General features: G+C 51.2%; 2 protein-coding genes across 2 annotated transcripts; both read left to right on the top strand.

Moving 5' to 3' along the window:
• Window positions 1-2,592: 2,592 nt before the first annotated feature.
• On the top strand, window positions 2,593-9,250 carry LOC131094566 (keratin, type II cytoskeletal 7-like). Its single transcript, XM_058042220.1, has 9 exons — window positions 2,593-3,138; window positions 4,312-4,526; window positions 5,576-5,636; window positions 5,909-6,004; window positions 6,759-6,923; window positions 7,415-7,540; window positions 8,092-8,312; window positions 8,660-8,688; window positions 8,803-9,250. The coding sequence occupies exons 1-9, from the start codon at window positions 2,593-2,595 to the stop codon at window positions 9,213-9,215; spliced, it is 1,872 nt and encodes a 623-aa protein (XP_057898203.1). The 3' UTR covers window positions 9,216-9,250.
• A 4,641-nt stretch (window positions 9,251-13,891) lies between these two features.
• Window positions 13,892-19,315, top strand: LOC131094565 (keratin, type II cytoskeletal 5-like). The gene is made up of 9 exons (XM_058042219.1): window positions 13,892-14,719; window positions 15,542-15,762; window positions 16,530-16,590; window positions 17,127-17,222; window positions 17,329-17,493; window positions 17,615-17,740; window positions 18,041-18,261; window positions 18,374-18,408; window positions 18,819-19,315. The coding sequence occupies exons 1-9, from the start codon at window positions 13,892-13,894 to the stop codon at window positions 19,313-19,315; spliced, it is 2,250 nt and encodes a 749-aa protein (XP_057898202.1).
• Window positions 19,316-19,899: the final 584 nt, after the last annotated feature.

Here is a 19,899-nt window from a genome sequence, read left to right as displayed (position 1 = left end):
TTGTGAAAGCTCAGCAGCTGCAAACCACAGGTGCTGCCCTGGACTGACTTCCTCTGATGTGCAAGGCTGGGCACCTGGAAAAGCCACTTCTTAGGGGCAGGAGCAGGAGCCAGAGGTTGAAGATCAGGTTTTTTGTGGAGGAACAGCCCAACAACTCTTCATACACAAGAAGGGATCTCAGGGCTTGCAGCTGGTGGAGGGTGATTGTCCCATGAGCAGCGTTTTCCCTGTTTTCCAACAAAACCAGGGGTTTGGAGGGTCCAGAGTCCTGAAATGTGTGTCACTCATGTGGAACAAGGCACTCCACGGTGGCTGAGCAGAGACATGGGGGATAACTGGGACCTGACCCCAGCCAGATGCAGATTTCTCACAGCTGGAAAAACTGGAAAGTTGTTGTCCTCAAGGGGAAAGGGCCACGTCTTTCTGGCCATGAGGAGGAGATGCAGTCTCTCTGCGGTTCTGCTGGGCAGCAGAGCTCGGAGCAGCAGCTGCTCCAGATCCTGCAGCTGCGCAGGGCTGAGCCACATGGAAAGCAGGACTGGAGCCTGGCTTCTCCCTCTTTTCAGCTTGCCCGTGGCTGTGGCAGCCTAAAAAAGTTCATGAAGGTCATGTCTGGACTCCCTAAGGGCTTGGTGATGCTTTGTCCTACCCGTGAACGCCCTGTCCCCAGGCAGTGCTCCCTGTTTGGCTTCACACACCCAGAGTCTTCTCCAGGTATTGCACCAATGCTTTGGCTCAAAATAAAACTCATCTCCAAAATATTTCTTCTCTTTTCACTGGCATGCAAGAGGTCCCAGTGCGTGGGTTACCTTGAAGGGACATGAAGGATGTGGTGCCCAAAAGCTCATTTGATTTCTCCAGCTCTCTGTGAATGAGAGTAGTCTGGGATAGTGAAAGGTGTTTCTGGCCACAACAGGGAGTTGGAATGAGATCAGTTTTATGGTCCCTTCCAACCCAAACCATTCCATGATTCCACGACTCTATGAAAGTACATCTCATTGCAAGATGTGCATCTGTGTATACTCAGACCAACATAGCTATAACAACCACTACATGATTATAATTAAATATAGTAATTTTTTCATTTCAACCCATTATGAGATCTGTTAAAAAAAAAAAAAAGGGAAGATCCTTCCAGGAAATACTCCAAAAATATTCTAAATATCCTGATTCTTCTTCCTGACTTCCTGTGCATTTCATATTGACAATAGCACCGAATCCTCTCAGAACCAGTTAATTTTGCCCCAGCAAAGATGCCAAGATTTCTCAGGGCAAACTCTGCAATTCCTCTTGTTTCTGTTATTACACCCCCTTTTTAAGGCAAAAAAGGAACTTTGTTTCCAAGCAAATTCAAAAATCTTTTTAAGAATTTTAATTAAGATGGGACGATGCCTTCTCATTACCAGATACTACTGGATGGATTTAAAGTCAAAAAGGTGTGTCAAAGGATGACCAGGCAAAACCTTCACTCCACCTGACATTTCTCAACCCGCTTGTAACACTTCCCTTCTTTGTTACTTCTCCTGTTCCAGTGAATCTGCTGCGTGCCCCAGTCCCATGTTTGAAATTCAGCGCTTTCCCTGGGCACATAACTCAGTAATAAATCACTCTCATTTCCCAGAAATGCCTTATCTTCAATTTCAGGTATGCTAAGGGGCAGTGGAAGCCCCATTGGGCCGCGGCAAAGGTTGTCCAGAGAAGCTGTGGCTGCCCCTTCCCTGGAAGCGACCAAGGCCAAGCTGGATGAGGCTTGGAAAGCTGGGGCAGTGGAAGGCGCCCCCGCTCAGGGCAGAGGGTGGAATGAGATGAGGTTTAAGGTCCCTCCCGAGCCAAATCATTCCATAACTCCACGATTCTGTGAACCCCCAGTCTCCCAGAGCATCCTCCCCATGACCAAACTCATCCTCGGCACCACCTCACGCGGCTCCCGCTCCATCCGTGTGGAAGCCACCAGCCCCATCCTGACGGTCAGCACCCGGATTCCCTCCCAGAGCCACAGCCATCCCCACAAGAGGAAGGAATAAATGCTTACGAGAGCGCTCGCAACAACGTCAGTGCTGAGCCGGGCTGGGTCCGCCTTCCCTGTCCCTGTCAGCGGCGGTCATTGCTCAAGAGCCCGCCCGGAGCTGGCCGTGCACCCTGAAAGGGGCGGCATCCCCACGACATTCTGCAGGAGGTCCTGAAATGTAATTAAACGCTGTGGTGAAACCAAACCGTAAACAAGCCATGAATAAAAACCCCTTGAATTATTTTGCTAAACTATAATTACACAATAAGGAAGCAGATTAATTAAGTAAAATATAAGTCCTGAAACAGAAGCTTGCAAGCAAAGCAGTTTATTTTAATTTCCACATTATTTCATATGAGATAGAAGTGTTTGCTGTGGGTTTAAAATGTTGGAAGCCATTCCTTGCTGCCAGGCAGACCAAACCCAGTGGATAAATTAAATTTTTGCATCTGAGGCACCTCCTGAAATGTATATAAGGAGAAGGGCTCTGCCTCAGAGGAGCTCAAAGGAGATCTCCTTCTTCCAGGCCCTGCTCCTCTCTTGCTCCTCCGCGTCGCCGTCACTGCCCACCCACCCCAGCCACCATGAGCCGACAGTGCTACACCTCCGGCTCCATCCTGGGAAGACGAGGCTTTTCCTCGGCCTCCGCCGTCTGCGGCCTGGGCAGGGCCAACAGCAGCTCGGCCTCCGTCTGCCAGCCCGTGGGACGGAGGTGTGGGATCGGTGGCTTCAGCAGCCGCAGCGTCTGTGACCTGGGCCGCGGCCAGAGGATTTCCTTCGGCGGCAGCTGCCGCAGCGGCGTCTACGGCGGGCCTGGCGTCGGGCGCTGCGGGGTCGCGTACGGCGGGGGCCGCTTCGGCACCGTCGTGGGCTTTGGGAACTGTGCGAGCTTCGGGGGCCTGGGCAGCTACAGAGGCCTGGGGGATGGCGTGGCCATGGGGAGCTACGGCGGCGGCATCGGCGTCGGCCTCGGCGGAGGCAGGTCCGAGGGCATTCGCGGCGTCAGCATCCACCCGGAGCTCCTCAAGCCCCTGTGCGTGGGCGTGGACCCCGAGGAGTGCCAAGTGCGGACCCACGAGAAGGAGCAGATCAAGAACCTCAACAACCAGTTTGCCTGTTTCATTGACAAGGTGAGACCCCGCTTTCCCCACCCCGTGCCCCCAGAGGCAACATGGGGAGCTATTTCTCCTGGTGCCCTGGTATTTAACCTTTCTTGTGAGCCATGGTGGTCCTGGCCTGGGCACCCTCTGGATTTTAGCCTTTCACCAAGACAACACCACTAGTGTTGTACCTCTGGATGGTCGCTAACCTGCTAAAGGGGTCAGGACCAGCTCCAGGGATGTAGTAAATCCAAACCTGGGAGTGATGAGATGAAGCTCTGAAGGATAGGAAATTTTATGTGTAGAGAAGGCCATAGCTCCCAATTCCTTCCTCCTTTTACCCCTGGATATATCATCAGGACCCTCCAGATGCTCAGAACTACCTGTCCATTGTCCTATGTGTTGTTCTCACAAGTCTATAAACTCCAAAGGGCTTCTGCATTCTTAAAATAATTTGTGTTTCATGAAGGTGATGTGGAAGGATGAATTTAGTTAAAATGGGAGGAACTATTTTAATTTATTTGTCCCTCCACTCTATGAACAAAATTATTTGGTGATTTCCTAAAAAGATGTAATTTATCATTGTTTTCTTGGCTACATGTAAGAGTTTTCATGGCTGTTTAGAAAGCTGTTATGGGAAAGAATTTTTCAAACAGCAAAGAAAATCTGCTCTGTCTGATCTGATCTTGATTTTCCTGGAGAGTTGTTCTGCAACCGGAAAAACTGAACCCACCCAGGAGCAGCAACTCCTGCTTCTTCCCATTTGTAAAATGACTTATTCATGACCCATCAAACTCCTAGAGAGCCCTTTAATCTAGAAGTGTAAAGGCATGATAAGTATCCACGATTGGAGTTTAAATCAGATACATCCAAATGAGGTCCTGGATGGAGCTTTTAGTGCTGAGAAAGACTTGTTACTGCCCTGGGCCGAGGATCCAGTTCTGGGGCAGGAGTGGAGGTGTCTGGCTGAGCAAGCGTTGGCTGAACGCAGGCTTGGCCCCCACACAGAATGAAGGCACTGATGTTGCTCAGCCTGAGATTCGAGTCCTGGGTGGGACCAATTTAACTCAGAGAAGATGCTGGTGCCACTCAACAGCAGCACCTGACCATTTGCAATTCTGATCCGATTTTCACTTTTCCCCTTGGGAAGCACAGAAACCCTGGGACAGGAGAGCCTGACCCTCCCATCTCTTCCCTGCCCAGGTGCGGCTGCTGGAGCAGCAGAACAAGGTGCTGACCACCAAGTGGGAGCTGCTGCAGCAGTATGTGCTCCCAGCATCCCGGAGGAACTTGGAGCCTGTGTTTGAAAACTTCATCTGCAACCTGAGGAAGCAGCTGGAGTGTGTGATGGGGGAGCGAGAGCGGTTGGAGAATGAGGAGCGGTGCCTGCGGGACCTGGTGCAGGAGTTCAAGTGCAAGTAAGTCACACACAGGGAAGCTGCAGAGGAGGATGTTGCTGGCCTGGGTGGTGTCCCTGAGTGCGAATCTAAGGAAATTGCACTGGATGGATCAACAAACTGGGGCACAGGGCAAGGCACTGCAGTAGTGGGTGAATTTCCTGCACTGGAGATGGACTGGGAGACGTTTTGAAGCCCAGTTTCCTTAGGGAGCAGGATTGGAAACCACTCTCTCTGCTTCCTGCAAACTCGTGTGGTTTGCCATATCAAATCTCCCCCACCACCTGTTCCTGTGTTTTCCCCAGTGCCATCCATTCCCACAAAACAAACAAAACCCTCAGCCAATTTTCTCCACCCCACTCTTTTACCCACATCATGCTGGGATTCATTCTCTCTTCCCAGAGGGAATGTGGGAATTTATTTTTTTTTTAATCTAAGCTGTAGATGCTCCTTAATATCTCCCCATGTGCTCTGCTAAGCCACAAACGAGGTCACTGGATCAACTTTCCCCAGAGTTCACCATCTGAGGTGTTTTTTCTTGCTGAGCCACTACTGAGCAGGTCCAACTCACAGAATCAGCATCTTGTGAAAGTTCTTGCAGGTCCCAATTACTGACTCATTATGCCCTGACTTTGCTCCCCACTGCACCCTGGAGTTTCACAGTTTGCTCAAGCTCCTGAACTTCCCCTGGAGCATTTTGGCCAGTCTCTCCATAAACACTCTGAGCACAGTCCTGGATGCTCTGGAAAAACATCTCACAAAGCAGAAGGGCTGGAAGCAGCAACCCAAGCCTCCAGCTTTGCATTTCTGGTGGTTTGGCTGGATTTTCTGTCCTCTGACTCCAGCCCCCAAAGCACTGGCATGGCTAAAACTGCTGAGTAAAACCCAGTGAGGGGGTAAAAAACAGCAAAGAAGCAAAAAAAAAAAAAAAAAAAAAAAAAAAAAAAAAAAAAAAAGATAAAAAATGAGGTGCAAAGTGAAATCTCATTTCCCACAGTCTGCAGTGGATGGTTGGGTGATGGAGATGGGACCCCCAGGGCTCAGCACCCCCCTGCTCTGCTTTCCTGCAGGTATGAAGATGAGATCAACAAGCGCACGGCAGCAGAGAACGAGTTCGTGGTGCTCAAGAAGGTGAGGCAGGGCCAGATAAGGGTGGGCAAACCCTGGGTTGGGGTCAGTGGGAGAAGTGGGGAGTCCTGACACCATGGCACAGCGTGATGCCCCAAAATTGAGGCAACCCAAGGAATCTGGAGGGCCTCCCTGAGTTACTCAGCACGTGAAGCCCAAACCCACATAGTGCTAAGGGCTGGAAATGGTGGAGTTTTCTCCTAATCTAAAGAAAACCTGGGATTTGCCACAGTCTTTCCTTCACCTCTTTACACCAAATTCTGGTATCTCTCCAGGATGTGGATTGTCTCTACCTGACCAAGGAGGAGCTGGAGGTGAGGGTGGGCCTCCTGAGACAGCAGCTGGAGTTCCTGAAGTGCATCTATGCCGAGGTAAGAGCTCCTGGCCCGATCTGCTCCCTGGGCTGAGGCATCATCTCCTGCCCTCCCCGCCTGAGTCTTACACCAAGAGTGCAAGGAAAAGTGTCTTTTCTGAAAATCCCAGAATTGCAGCCCGAAACTCGTTGTCTTTTTGATGTATTTGACAACAACGCTGTCACGCCTACTTTGCAAAGGCATTATTTAGTCTTGGTTGCTACATTGCTGCTCACAAGGGGAGGGATCTTTTGCCTGAAAACCTCTCAAATTCTAATACAGACCATCCCTGGGCTGGCCAAATGTTTCTAGCCCTTTTTTTTTTTTTTTTTTTACAGTGGTCAAAATGTCAAAGTATTTTTATGAAAATAACACTTCTGTTTATAATTCCACAATTTTTAACAAAACACACAGGGGACACTTTGCATGGACACCTTTTTGAGCTAAACCCCCTCAGCAGGGGTCAGTGGGGCTCAAAGAACGTGAGGATTCCCAATCCAGGAAAGCACTGGCACAGCCAGGAATGCAGAAGTGGCTTGTTTCACCAGAACTCCCCACCCTCCCTTGGGGAACTGCATGCAGCCATCCCTTGTTGTGCCACCAAAACAGGTCCCAGCTGCCAGGTGTTGCTGGACACAAGTTGCCCAAGTGGAAAACCCCGTGCTGGGAGTTCAGAGGAGAACCTCCTCCAACCAGACCCCCCCTTGCTGGGGTTGCTGCTGGCCTGGCTGGGGCTGGGTGAGGGAATGGAACTGATGCTCTGGTCCTGCAGGAGAGGGCTCAGCTGGACTGTCAGCTGTGTGACACCTCTGTCATCGTGCAAATGGACAACAGCCGGGACCTGGACATGGAGGGCATCATCAAAAGCGTGGAGTGCTGCTATGAGGAGATTGCCCAGAAGAGCAAGGCCGAGGTGGAGGCTTTCTACCAAACCAGGGTGAGTATTCCACAAATTTCTTTGACAGACCATTCCTGAGACCATTCCTGAGACCATTCCTGAGACCATTCCCACCCTCCATGATGCAGCTTTAACCCACCTCACGCTGTGTATTGGCTTCAGTTTGCTTAAGAAAGTTGTACCAAAAAAAAACCCAAACACAAACCAACCTTAAAAGTGTGGTTTGAGACATTTTGGTACACACAGAGCAGATCAGAGTGTTTAGAGATGTCCCCTTCATGCACTCTGAGGAGCATCATTACTTCCCAGAGGGAAAACCATAGAACCCTAAGGCTGGAAAAGAGCTCCAAGATCAGCAAGTCCAGGACCCCCTGAGACCCTCACCTTATCCGGGCTGAGGCCATGTCTGGGTGGTGCCCAGGGAACACTGACCCTGGTGCAGCTTCAGAGATTTCCAACTTTCCGGGGAGGTGGGGGGCCTGGGAAGGGGGATTTGGGTGCATTGACATCATCCCCTTCCCGTGCAACAGCTGGAGGAACTCCACAGCAGCCGGGGCAAGTTCTGTGATGACCTGAAGAACAACCAGAGTGAGATTGCCGAGCTCAACAGGATGATCCAGAAGCTGCAGTGTGAGTCGGACAATGTGAAGAAACAGGTAGGACCAAGGGATGGATCCACCTGGGAGTGCAGCTCCTCCATCAAAGGGCATTGTCCTACCAGCTCCCACCCTGTGGGGCTGCAAAGAACCCCCTGCCCCAGATTAGGTCTACTGTAACTTCTCATCTGCTGCTCATGCACACAAAAAAGCAGATTTATTTCTCACTTTGCAAATAAGAAGTTCATGGGTTTGGCGGTACCAGAATAAGTGTTTGCTGTGAGCTCCCACCAGGCTGTAGCCAACAGATCCCGTTCCCTTCATCCCAAATAGCTTGGCCACCCCAAATCCAGCCTAAATCTTGTCTCTCTGGCATTTCCTGGCTGAGGAATGTATGAGGAACACTGTGGAGATACCCCTTAATATCATCCTTGGCTGCCCTCTTGCCCAGAGGAATTGTGCCTGGAAGTGTCCAAGGCCAGGCTAGATGTGGTTTGGAGCAGCCCAGGCTAGTGGAGGATGTCCCTGCCCATGGCAGGAGATGGGACTGGATGGGCTTTACCTTACCTGACTGAACCTTTGTGGGGATGTCGTCCTGTGGCTGTCCCCAGATCTCAGCCCTGCAGACGGCAATCTGTGATGCCGAGCAGCGAGGAGACTGCGCCCTCAAGGATGCCCGGCAGAAGCTGGTTGACCTGCAGACAGCCCTGCAGCAGGCCAAGGACAAGATGGCCTGTCTGCTCAGGGACTACCAGGAGCTGCTCAATGTCAAGCTGGCCCTGGACATTGAGATTGCCACATACAGGACGCTGCTGGAGGGAGAAGAGAGCAGGTAGGAGCAGCCCTGGATGCACCTTGTGAGGATGATCAGCAAAAGACAGGGGGAGGAGAAACAAATGCTGCGCCCAGGGCTGCAGAGGGGAGCAGGGCCCCTTTTCCCTCCCACTCGGTGCAGAGGGGATCACACTCCCATCCAAAAAGAGGATGGGATATTAGTAAGACCATGGAATTAGGGACTCAACCCTGCATACTTTGGTGGGCAAGCATCTCTCAGCAGGCTGCCCCTAACGAGCTGAAGGACGCCAGGTTTCTAAGGAGGCAGTAGCTGGGCTCCGTTTGCTCGTGAATTTGAGGAATATGTCCCTAAATACATGTCTGACACGTTTCTTTCCTTGACAGGATATGCACCGGCAACCCTGTGAGCGTAGGTGAGTTAATGAGCCCCGTCTTGATTTCCTTACAAGCTCTTTAAGTTCGCCACGCTCCTTTTGAGCCGGGTTTTGGCTGCTCCGGGCGTGACCGAGCGTGTTTCTCTCCCGCAGCCGTGGTCAGCGGCGGGGGCACGGTCGGGGAGTGCCGGTCCCTGTCTGGAATCGGAGGCAAATGCGCCGTGAAGAGCGGAGGGGCCGGCGCGGGGCTGGGCATGGTCTCGTCCTTCGGCAACGCCGCGTTCAGCGCCCGCAGCGTGGATTGCGTGCCCAAGGTCGGGGCGGGATTCGGGGCCCGCAGCGCGGTCAGCTGCGTGGGCAGGGAGGTGCTCACCGGCGTGGACGGGGGGCAGTGCGCCGCCGGGATGGGCAACCTGGGCAGCCTGGGCAGCCTGGGCAGCCTGGGCAGCGTGGTGTGCGCGGGCGTGGAGCAGTGCGGGCCCGGCGCCGTGCTGATCCCCGGGGCACCGGGCGTCTGCGGGAACAGGTTCAGCACAGCCGTGCGCGTCGTCAGGACGAGCCGGTAGAGAGCGGCCGGCCCGAGACGGCAGGTTTTGTAATAATCAGCATTTCTGCAATAAAACAGTATTCCCCCTCCCTCTGACAGCCACAGGGATCACACAACCATGCGCTAGGACGTCGCTCTGCCTGAACCCTCAGCCTGATAAAACCCACCCTCTCCCTGATGTCTTTCTTGGGGGAAACTCCCCCCTGCCCCCCCTGTCCCCCCCAGCCAGGTGAGATTTTAATTTCAGAGACCACCCCTGTCTCCACTCATCATCTTGGCTTTTCAGTCACCCTGCCCTGCTTGACCCCTTTCCAGCAGAGACTTTTAATGCAGCTATTGCAAAAGGTTGAAAAATCTGGTCATCCCAACTTCAGAGAGAGAAGCCACAATTTAATTGTCCAAGACAAAGCTGCAGCTGTAATTTACTTCTTTAATGACAGCAAAAAATCCAATTTTTCCTGTTTACAAGAGGGTTGGGAATGCTTATGCAAATTGGTCCAGGTTGCTACACTGTGTTTGGTAGAGCAGATTTTAATTACACCCCAACGAGCACCTTATATTTCTGTAGTTAAATGCATGTGTTGTTTTTCCTGTGTGCAATAGACGGAGTTAAAGCTTTTCATGTGTAAGTGAACAGAGTTATTACCCTTCGCTTACTCCAGACTTTCAGCTGTACCTTCAATAAACTCCATGCATAATTCATGCTGCACTGCCTGGGCTTTGTTTCCCTCTCTCATATTGCAAATCATAGAAATTTCCTCAAACCTGAGTCTCCAAATGGGTGGAGTTTGGAGCTTCAAGAAGGTTTTGTCTGCTCTCTTTCCTGAAGCACCTTTGCATACCTTTATTCCATCCACTGATTAGTGTGGCCACACAGATGTCTGGAAAGGAGGCTATTTACCATCTGTGGGTATGCAGTTTGCTTGGGATCTCTCACAGTGTCTGGGATCTCTGGAGATGGAACAAAAAGGCAGCCAGGCCCTTCTTTAAGGAAATCAGTGAGAAGCAGCTCAGGGAGGAGCAGGAAAATAATCCCATACCACACCTGTGAAACCCTCTCACAAGAGTGGGTTGATTTTAGAAGAAGGTAAGAGCAAAGTGCAGTTTCCCAAAATGCAGCATCAGTCCTTCCTCAACTGCCACCTTCCTTAAAATATGTGAACTCACACAAAGAGCAGGGTCTGGAGATGTGGCTAGACATGCTCCTCCATCATCCCTTCCAGGGAGGGAGAACCCTCTCTCACAATTTTAGGAAACTGGGATTTAGGAGAAATCACATCATCGTCTCCTTTTTCTCTGTGAGGTTCACAGAATCATGGAATATCCTGGCTGGGAAGGGACCCACAAGGATCATCAAATCCCAGTCCTGGCCCTGCACAGGACACCCCAAAAGTCCCACCAGATGCTTGAGTGTTGTCCCAATGCTCCTGGACTTCTGCAGGGCTCCCAGTTCCCCTGGACCCCTGATGGGTCTCTATAACTTGGCTGGGAGGACCTTGCCATGGTGGCAACTCAGCCCAGCTGGATGGACATCTGGAACCACAGGAAAACAAACCAGCCCTGCAGCTCCTCCCTTCCCACAGCTCCCCATGGCAGAGCCAATGGCCCCTGAGCCAGCTCTGCATCGCCCTTGGAGAAATCCCTGTGTCCAGCCCGGGGCAGCACAGGGTGTGGGGCAGGTTCATGTGCCCATGAAAGGCTCACCAAGAAACAGGGGCTGGAATTTATCCCCCCATGTCCCACCCTGCTTCCAAGACCTCCCTGCTGACTCACAGCTTCTTCCCCTTAACCTCTGCAGGGCTGGAGGATGAGCTCAGCCCCCATGCCAGACTCTGCCCTCGTGTGTGGGACGGGGATGAACCCGGTGTGGGATGAGCTCTGGCCTCTGCTGCTCTCCCACCATGGGGCATTCTGGCTCCCCTCGTGGTACATTGGATGTGATCAACAGGGAGCAGAGCACTAATGCTGTTTTAATAAATGCCACAGTGGTGAAAGCCAAGTGGGTCAGCCCTTGGTGAGAAAGCAAAACTTACCCTGCTGAAGATGGTTTTGGAAATGTTGTCTTCAGCTTTTCTGCTCCATGAACACAACTCAGGCTCCATCTCATTTCTATGTAAATACCAAGCAGAAACACCCAAAACAAGAAGCTTCCAGTGCCCCAGCAGCTCATAATTTATGTTGATCATCTCCCTGCAAAGCAATACCTGAACACCAAACACCAGCCAGCTCCCCAGGGGGGAAAAGCAGTCTGGCAGCTCTTGCATTTCTGGGAAAAAACCTTTAATCATCCATGTCCTCAACTCCCAGCTATTGCAAAAGCCATGTTTGCTGCTGCCTGCTTGAAGATGTTCACGTAGATCAGGGTATTTTGGAGAGAAAAAAGCCAGGAATGTGGGTTTGGGGTGGGTGGAGGTCAAATCCTGCACAGTGTAAATCTGGACGGACCCTTTTGTAAATTGATAGAGTCCAAAACTATAGATTCATGGAATGGTTGGGTTAGAAGGATCTTATAAAACATCTTCTTCCACCCCCTGCCATGTCCAGGGACAACTTCCACTATCCCAGGTTGCTCCAAGCCCCACTCAGCCTGGCCTTGGACCCTTTGAGGGATGGGGCAACCACATCTTCTCTGGGGAATCCACTGCAGGGTCTCCCCACCCTCACAGGGAGAAATTTCTTCCCTATATTTAGCTTTGACTTCCCCTCTTTCAGCTTGAGCCCAGCGCCTGGCAGAGTTGATGCAGACAGACATGAAAATGCCACATCTGCCTCTGGGTTTGGAGCGCCAGCCCTCGGCTCCTGCACACCACCAAGCAGCCCAGGAGGGAAAGGAGCATTTTTCACGTGGCCTTTGCATCTCTCACATACCCTGTGGATAACGAGCCGCGGGGAGAAGAGTGTGGGAGCCTGAAGTGACAATTCCTTCTTTCTTCTTGGCAGCCCCACCTTTAATCCCATTACATTCATTCAGCTCCAACATCTGATCTGAACCCGTTCTTCAGCTTCAGGACAAGCTGCCTTTACTGGGGTCAAGGAACCATGAAGACAAAATCTCATTTTCCCATCGCACCCTGGCTTTGAATTTTATGCAAATCACGGAGGCAATGGATGCTCATGAATTTCAAGTGACATTCCAGGTTCAGACCCACATTTTCCAAAAAGAAACAAGCTGACCTGCACCATCTTGAAATAATTTCTCACTGCAAAGGGAAATTCTCTTTCAGTGCCCCAGCTCTCCATTTGAGCCTGCCCAGCAGCATTTCTCCAGGGATAATCAGATATTTGGTCTTCTGTATTCAGTAGCACCTGTTTAAGTGTTCTTCCAGAGATGCCAGTGGGATTTTAGCTCCTTAATGGTTTTATAGCTCTGGGGCACAGGGATGTGTTTTGAAAGGCAAGTAGAGTCCTGTCCTGTAAATATATTTAAGCTCCACTCCTGCAGAATTCAGGTAAAGCCACCAGGGCAGCCTCATGCCAAAGAACAGCTGAGCTCTGACATGCAAGGGATAAAATACTCTCAACACTGCAGTTCCACAAAGTCTGAGATACCAGAAAATGTCACCACACCCTGTTGAATGTATCTTTTTTTCCCAAGGACTCCGGGAAGGAAAATAAGGAGGATTTGTGGGAGTATTTTTCATGCTGGTTAAATCTGCTTCTGGCAGCATTTTGGATGGAATGTTCAAAGGTCCTTAAAAGAAATCAGAGCTAGAGAGAGCCAGAAACTCAGGACTGACTACATCCTAAAGTGGGAAAATGACATCATTCCACAGAGATGGGCAGAGAGATTTTCAGAAAATCTGCCTCTTTTTTTTGAAATGGTTTTTAGTCAGGATGAAAATGCATCAATCACATCATCAGCTAGCTGGAGAAATCACAACACAGCCTCTGCATGGAATGGAGTTGTCCTCTGGAAATGCAAATATCCAGAGGAATTGCCTAGAAAGCCGGCCATAGGCTAAATAATGAATATAAATGGGCCAAATTCGAGGTGGTATTTACATCTGGAAAGGAGAAAGAGGAAAACTTGATCAGGACCTCTTTGTCAATTCATCCCAAAGAAATGGTCCTTGCCCAGGGAGTAGGAACAGCAAACTGGATAAATTAGAGCCCCAAAAGGGGTGTCAGGTTTCATGAACATCAAGCCGCCTTCTGCCTTCAGGTGAAGAAACCCCATGAATTATTTTTGTTCAGATTTAACCATTTTGTTCTCACTGTCTTTCACTTGAGTTAGTCCAGAGGACTCTGCACTGATCTCTGTGTTGATGTGCTGCATCCTTTAAGCAGAATTGTGAATCAAAGACATTATTTCTGGCTTTATAACATTTTATTTTTTTTCACGGTAAGGAAATTATAGAATCATGGAATCCCAGAATGGTTTGGGTTGGAAGGAATCTCAAAGACCATCTCATTCCATCCCCCCCACAGGCAGGGACACCTTGCATTAACCCAGGTTGCTCCAAGCCCTCACAACCTGGCCTTGGACACCTCCAGGGTTAAGCAAAATAATACAAAATGCAATAACCCATCTCTGTGAGGAGATAGAAATCTGGGTGTTAGATAACTCTTCCAGCTGAGCAGATCCAGCCCCAGGAGGCGTGTTTGGGTGCAATCAGGGTTTAACAAGTCTCAGGGAGACAGCTGCCTCCTGGCACGTCAAAACCATGAAGGCACTAAATTGATCACTGGACTTCCATGCAGCCAAGCCCAGATCCCCGGGGGATAAAAGGGGCACCCTGGTTCCCTCTCCTCGGAGAGCTGCAGAGTCTCTCTGGCTGTGTGGGGCCCTTCTGTGCCGCCGCGATGAACCGGGCGCTCAGCATGAGGGCAGGAGGGGGAGGCCGATCCTACAGCGCTGCCTCGGCCATAATTCCAAGCAGCAACAGGGCTGGCTTTAGCTCTGTGTCTGTGGCGCGGGGAGGAGGAGGAGGAGGAGGAGGAGGCTTTGGGAAGCTCGTTGGAGGAGGTGGTGGCGGCAGTTTTGGTGGTGGTGGAGGTTTTGGCAGCAGGAGCCTCTACAACCTTGGTGGTAGCAAGAGGATTTCCATCGGGGTTGGAAGCAGCTTCCGAGCTGCTTTTGGAAGTGGAGCTGCTGGTGGCTCTGGCCTGGGAGGTGGGGGTGGGTTTGGCCTGGGGCTTGGTGGTGGAGGAGGTGGGTTTGGTGGTGGTGGTGGGGCTGGTAGTGGCCTTGGGTTGGGGCTTGGTGGTGGAGGTGGTGGACTTGGCTTTGGTGGAGGTGCTGGTGGGCTTGGCTATGGTGGTGGTCATGGAGGTGGTGGAGGGTTTGGCTTTGGTGGGCTGGGGGGGCTGGGAGGATTCCCTGCAGGGCTGGGAGGTGGCAGGAACCCCCCGGGGTTTTCTGGGGGCCCACCTGGAGTGGGTACAATCCAAGAAGTGACTGTAAACCAGAGCCTCCTGGCACCGCTGAACCTGGAGATAGATCCAAACATCCAACAGGTGCGGAAAGATGAGAAGGAGCAGATCAAGACCCTCAACAACAAATTTGCTTCTTTCATTGACAAGGTGAGACTTGTTGGGTGCTGTGGATCTGTGGTAGAGGGGGAGTGAGGATCTAGTAGGCACCAAAATAGGACTTTAGAAATCTACAGTCTTTCACACATTTTCTCCCTGCATGTCTTGGTTAAGTCTCTCAAACAATAATGTCCTTCTGAACATTGACAGGGCAGAAAATAAGACAAGAAAATTGTAGTAATGGGATTAGATCCAGGTTTTGTGCCTGGGAAACAACACAGATTAGTTGAAATGGCATAAGTCACTTTTGGGTCCAGGTCTAGTGGCTCAACACCACTCACTCTCTGGGCAATCACAGCAGATGTCTCACTCTTTGTTGTTTATTGCCTGCAAGATAAAATCCTTTTTGTATTGACTCAATTGACTCAACCACTCAAGTCCTTCCTCAGCTTTTAATTGGATAAATATGTTGTAAGTGTGAGCAAAAGGAAGGGCAATTAAGCAATTTTAGCATTAGTACTCAGACCTTGGCTTTAAGAAAGATATGTATCTTACAAAGAAAGAAACCCCAGAGGGTGTGAAAGAAGAACTTCACTGTCTGATGAAGAAAGACCTGAACCCAAATTTTCTTACCATTGCTTGTTGGCTTCCTAAACCAAATTGCCTCTGAAGAGAACTGTCCACTAAGGGTGGATTTGCTCAGCTACAGGTTGGGCTAACATAGCCCTGGATAATCTAGAGGATATTCTCAGTTTGGAAACTCTTAGTTCGGGACTCCCTTGGTTCCTGCCATGCATCACTGCCAGTGTTGAATATTGGCTATCAGCTCACAGGTATCTTCTGCCTAAGCCTCTTCTGCCTCCCAACGCTCAGGTTCGCTTCCTGGAGCAGCAGAACAAGGTGCTGGAGACCAAATGGACCCTTCTGCAGGAGCAGGGCCAAAAAAACAATTCTGGCAAGAGCAACTTGGACCCGCTGTTCGAGGCCTACATCAACAACCTGCGGCGGCAGCTGGCCAACCTGCTCAATGAGCGGGGACGCATGGACGGGGAGCTGAAGAACATGCAGGACCTCGTGGAGGACTTCAAAAACAAGTGAGTGTGAAATGGGCTGTAAATGGTTCAGCTGAGCTTTGAGCAGCAGGAGTTTTCACCCAGAGGGCAGCCAGGCACTGAACAGGCTCCCCAGGGGATGGTCACAGTCCCATGGCTACCAGAGCTCCAGAAGGGTTTGGACAATGCTCTCAGGCATGGGGTGGGGTTGGTGAGGTGTCCTGTGCAGGGCCAGGAGTTGGACTCAAGGATCCTCATGGGTCCCTTTCAACTCAGCTGATTCTATGGTTCTATGATTCTGTAATTCCATGATTTTATGACTCATGTCAAAAATTTCAATTTCTGAAAGTCAAACATCCAGACTGAAGTATTAATGGAAATTTCTCTAGGAAAGGGGAAAAAGTGTCTCCAGTTTGTGCTCGAACCCATAACATAAAACATCTCTAATCAACTCCAATACCCCCTATCTCTGCCTGCAGGACCCATTTTCCTCAACAGCACCAAAAAGGATCCATCGACATTTTTCCCATCAAAAAATGGAGATTCAGCCAGGACACAGCACCTTGGGATGGCTCTTGCAAAGAAAAATCCTCTAAACCAGCTTTACCTTCCTTGTTACATCTGCATTAAGTAAAAAATACCCTTTCAGCCTTCTGAGAAAGGGGAATCTCACACATTGGAGCTGGACAGTTCCCAGGAGGCTGATTTGGAGATGCCACCCTCAGTCCAGATCACTTTGCAGTCCTACCTGGACACCTGTTCTGCTTCTCAAGGTCTGATCCAGCACCTCTTTCCCCTTATCTCTGTAGATATGAAGAGGAAATCAACCGGCGCACGGCAGCAGAGAACGAATTTGTGGTGCTCAAGAAGGTGGGTGAGACAGGAGGTGCTGCAGATGCTGAGCCAGCCCCAACCGTTGCACAAACTGGGAATATCCTGAGGGATGGGACATCTCATGGAGCTGCATCCTTATCCTTTAGAAGGGTTTTAATTCACCATTTGTTCATGGTATTGTGGGAAAGGAATGGAGTGGCAGGAAGCAAAAATGTAGGAAGGAAGCAAAATCTCCTCCCACTCTAGTCCCACAACACACAGAGGTGCAAAACAGACCATGTAGGGACAAAGGGGGTTGGTCATGCCTGGGAATACCAGGTACCAAGGCCAAAGAGCCAGGACCTCCCTCCTTATCCACTTCCAAATTACACACAGCACTTTTTTGGGGCAAGAGATGCCGTCTTGGTGCTCTTCCAGTGGGATGTGCCAAGCACAGCTTCTCTACCAGGCAGCAGGGAAAGGGGCAGCCTTGTCTCCGGGCTTGGCTGTTTCTTGACTGTGGCTAGGAATTTCTTCCTGGCTGAGAAGAGGATCCAGGTGCCACAGGTGTCCCCACAGCTGCTCTTTTCCAGGACGTGGATGCTGCTTACATGAACAAGGTGGAGCTGGAGGCCAAGGTGGACGCCCTGAGTGATGAACTCAACTTCCTTCGAGCCCTCTACGAGGCGGTACAGACAAATCCCCGATTCCTGCCGTGCTGTTGTCCTTGGCTGCGGAATGCCACCACTCTGAGGGTTGGGAGAGGTAAGTGCAGCTCCCACGTGCTTCCCACAGGAGCTGGCCCAGCTCAGCGCCCAAGTGTCCGACACTGCTGTCATCCTGTCCATGGACAACAACCGGGACCTGGACCTGAGCAGCATCATTGCCGAAGTCAAAGCTCAGTACGAGGACATCGCCAACCGCAGCCGCGCCGAGGCCGAGGCTTGGTACCAAACCAAGGTGAGCTGGCCCATCATTGCCACACGAAATCCCTGCTGCCCCAAAGAGGGGCTGTTTGAGCCTTGTCTCCTCCAGCCAGACTCCTCAGATGGTTCAGGTTACATCTTCCTTCTCACCTCAGTTTGAGGAGCTGCAGGCCACGGCTGGGAAACACGGTGATGACCTGCGCAACACGAAGGGTGAAATCTCAGAGCTCAACCGGCTCATCCAGAGGATCCGCTCCGAGATAGAGAACACGAGGAACCAGGTAGGAATGGCAAAAGGAGCCAACAGAGCCCCATTCTGTTGTCCTTCAACACCACAACTCAGGTTTGCTGATCAGGGACTTCTCCAGGCTCGTTAAAGGTGTTGAATTCCCGCCTGAAAAGGGCTTCACTCTGTAAAATTTAACTATTGAGTTGTTCTTGCCAGCCTGGCATTTCAACTCCAGCCGTGTTAGCTCAGCTGGAACATTTTCCAAGAACATCACATCCAGAATGGGTTTCTTCCTTGGGTGACTCTCACCCAAAGCCAAGAGCAGCTTTCCAAGGCCCCCCATCCCTTGCAGTGTGCCACCCTGCAGACGGCCATTGGAGACTCAGAGGAGCGCGGGGAGATGGCCCTCAAGGACGCCAAGGCAAAGATGATTGACCTGGAAGACGCCCTGCAGAAAGCCAAGGCTGACATGGCCAGGCAGCTCCGGGAATACCAGGAGCTCATGAACGTCAAGCTGGCCCTGGACATTGAGATAGCGACCTACAGGAAGCTGCTGGAGGGCGAGGAGAGCAGGTGGGAGCAAAATCCTTGTGGGGATAATAGTGACTGTCACTTTTCCCATCAGAGATTGGTTTCTCTGCCTGTATCCATAATTTTGCTCTAATCTTCTCTAATCCCCCAACAGGCTCAGTGGGGAGGGACTGAACCCCATCAGCTACTGTAAGTATCACAGTTCTGGATCCCAAAGTCTGGCTTTGGGAGTAAGGCCTGGGAGAAACGGTGGGGAAAGGGAAATTTTGCCCCACATAAGACTTTTGGAGCCCTCCCCTGTCATTATGGGCTTGTGCAGGGGACAGAAGTTGGGTTCAAGTCTTGTGGGTCAAGGTCCTGATGGTGGTGCTTCCTGGAACTGGGTGACTTCCCAGAGAAGCTGTAGCTGCCCCTTCCCTGGAAGTGTACAAGGCCAGGTTGGAGGGGCGTGGGGGAGCAACCTGGGATAATGGAAGGAGTCCCTGCACATGGCAGGGGCAGGGATGGGATGACTTTTATGGCCCCTTCTGGCCCAGCCCATCCCATGATTCCATGGCTGCCAAGCAGATGTCCAACCCTCTGATTGCTTTTCCTTGCAGCGGTCATCAGCTCCACCTCCGGCATTTCTGGTGGAGCTGGCTTAGGAGGAGGATTTGGTGGACTGAGCCTGAGTGGAGGAGGCGGTGGAAGTGGTTTTGGCCTTGGAGGAGGTGGTGGAAGCAGCTTTGGTCTCGGAGGAGGTGTTGGAAATGGTTTTGGCCTTGGAGGAGGCGGCGGGAGCAGTTTCGGTCTTGGAGCTGGCGGTGGAGGAGGAGGAGGAGGAGGAGGAAGCTACAGTTTTGGAAGTGGAGGAGGACTCGGACTTGGGGCTGGAGGTGGTCTTGGAGGTGGATTTGGAGGAGGGAGTGGTCTGGGCACCGCTGGCAGCTACAGCCATGCCGGGGGTGGCAGCAGCGCCCTGAGCACCAGCGGAGGGAATTTCAGCTCTGGAAGTGCAAAAGGCACCAACCCAGGTGTGAAAATCGTCTCCAAAACCTCCTCCAGCAAAAAGAGCATAAAAAGCCAGAGCCTGAAGAATGCCACAGAGCCTGAGTAAAGCCAAGCCCAGACCCTCCTCTGTTCCTCCCGACCACCGTTCTCCCCCACCTCCACCCTTCCAGCTGCCCCTGCCCTGCTCCTGCTCTGTAGCTCTCACGCATTTGGATCTTGGGTCAAGAAAAGCAGTGGAACGCACAGAAATCAGAGCTCTCCAAGTCCCTGGAACAAGAGTTAAAGGAAAACATGGGCCTAAGTGATTGTTCTGAATGGGGAATTGGTTTGGTTTTCCATTTGTGTTTAATAAGGCCAAACAACTTGTGTTTGTGGCCACCCACAGCCATCAGCTGAAACAGAGCAAACAACAGGGAAAATTTTAGCTCAGTTCTGGCTTCTTCCTCCCAGAAGCCCAGGGATGGGCTGGGAATGTGTGTTTAGCTCACCCTGCTTTGCCTTCACTGCTGGAATGAGCCCAACTCACTCCTTCACAAGACAAGCTCGTCTGCATCAGAGGTCTGGGTTATTTTTCTGCTGTCTAGAAATACCCCTGGAGGCTACTCAAAGATCCCAGGCAGTGGCTTGTAATGTCCCTCTTAAAATTTTCTTCAATCTGAGTCACTCTGGTGAGATGGAAAATCCCTCTTT

The sequence above is a fragment of the Melospiza georgiana genome, chromosome 29 (genome assembly GCF_028018845.1).
Source record: "Melospiza georgiana isolate bMelGeo1 chromosome 29, bMelGeo1.pri, whole genome shotgun sequence".
Classification (NCBI taxonomy): domain Eukaryota; kingdom Metazoa; phylum Chordata; class Aves; order Passeriformes; family Passerellidae; genus Melospiza; species Melospiza georgiana.
This window is presented reverse-complemented; position numbering and strand designations above follow the sequence as displayed.

What these genes read in the sequence shown, in the direction of transcription:
- LOC131094566 (XM_058042220.1), top strand. Translation starts at nt 2,593, where the DNA reads ATGAGCCGACAGTGCTACACCTCCGGCTCCATCCTGGGAAGACGAGGC. An exon ending in CTGGAGGGAGAAGAGAGCAG is followed by an intron (nt 8,313 to 8,659) that starts GTAGGAGCAGCC and finishes TTTCCTTGACAG; the next exon opens with GATATGCACCGGCAACCCTG. An exon ending in CGGCAACCCTGTGAGCGTAG is followed by an intron (nt 8,689 to 8,802) that starts GTGAGTTAATGA and finishes TCTCTCCCGCAG; the next exon opens with CCGTGGTCAGCGGCGGGGGC.
- LOC131094565 (XM_058042219.1), top strand. Translation starts at nt 13,892, where the DNA reads ATGCAGCCAAGCCCAGATCCCCGGGGGATAAAAGGGGCACCCTGGTTC. An exon ending in TAGAGAACACGAGGAACCAG is followed by an intron (nt 17,741 to 18,040) that starts GTAGGAATGGCA and finishes CATCCCTTGCAG; the next exon opens with TGTGCCACCCTGCAGACGGC. An exon ending in CTGGAGGGCGAGGAGAGCAG is followed by an intron (nt 18,262 to 18,373) that starts GTGGGAGCAAAA and finishes ATCCCCCAACAG; the next exon opens with GCTCAGTGGGGAGGGACTGA.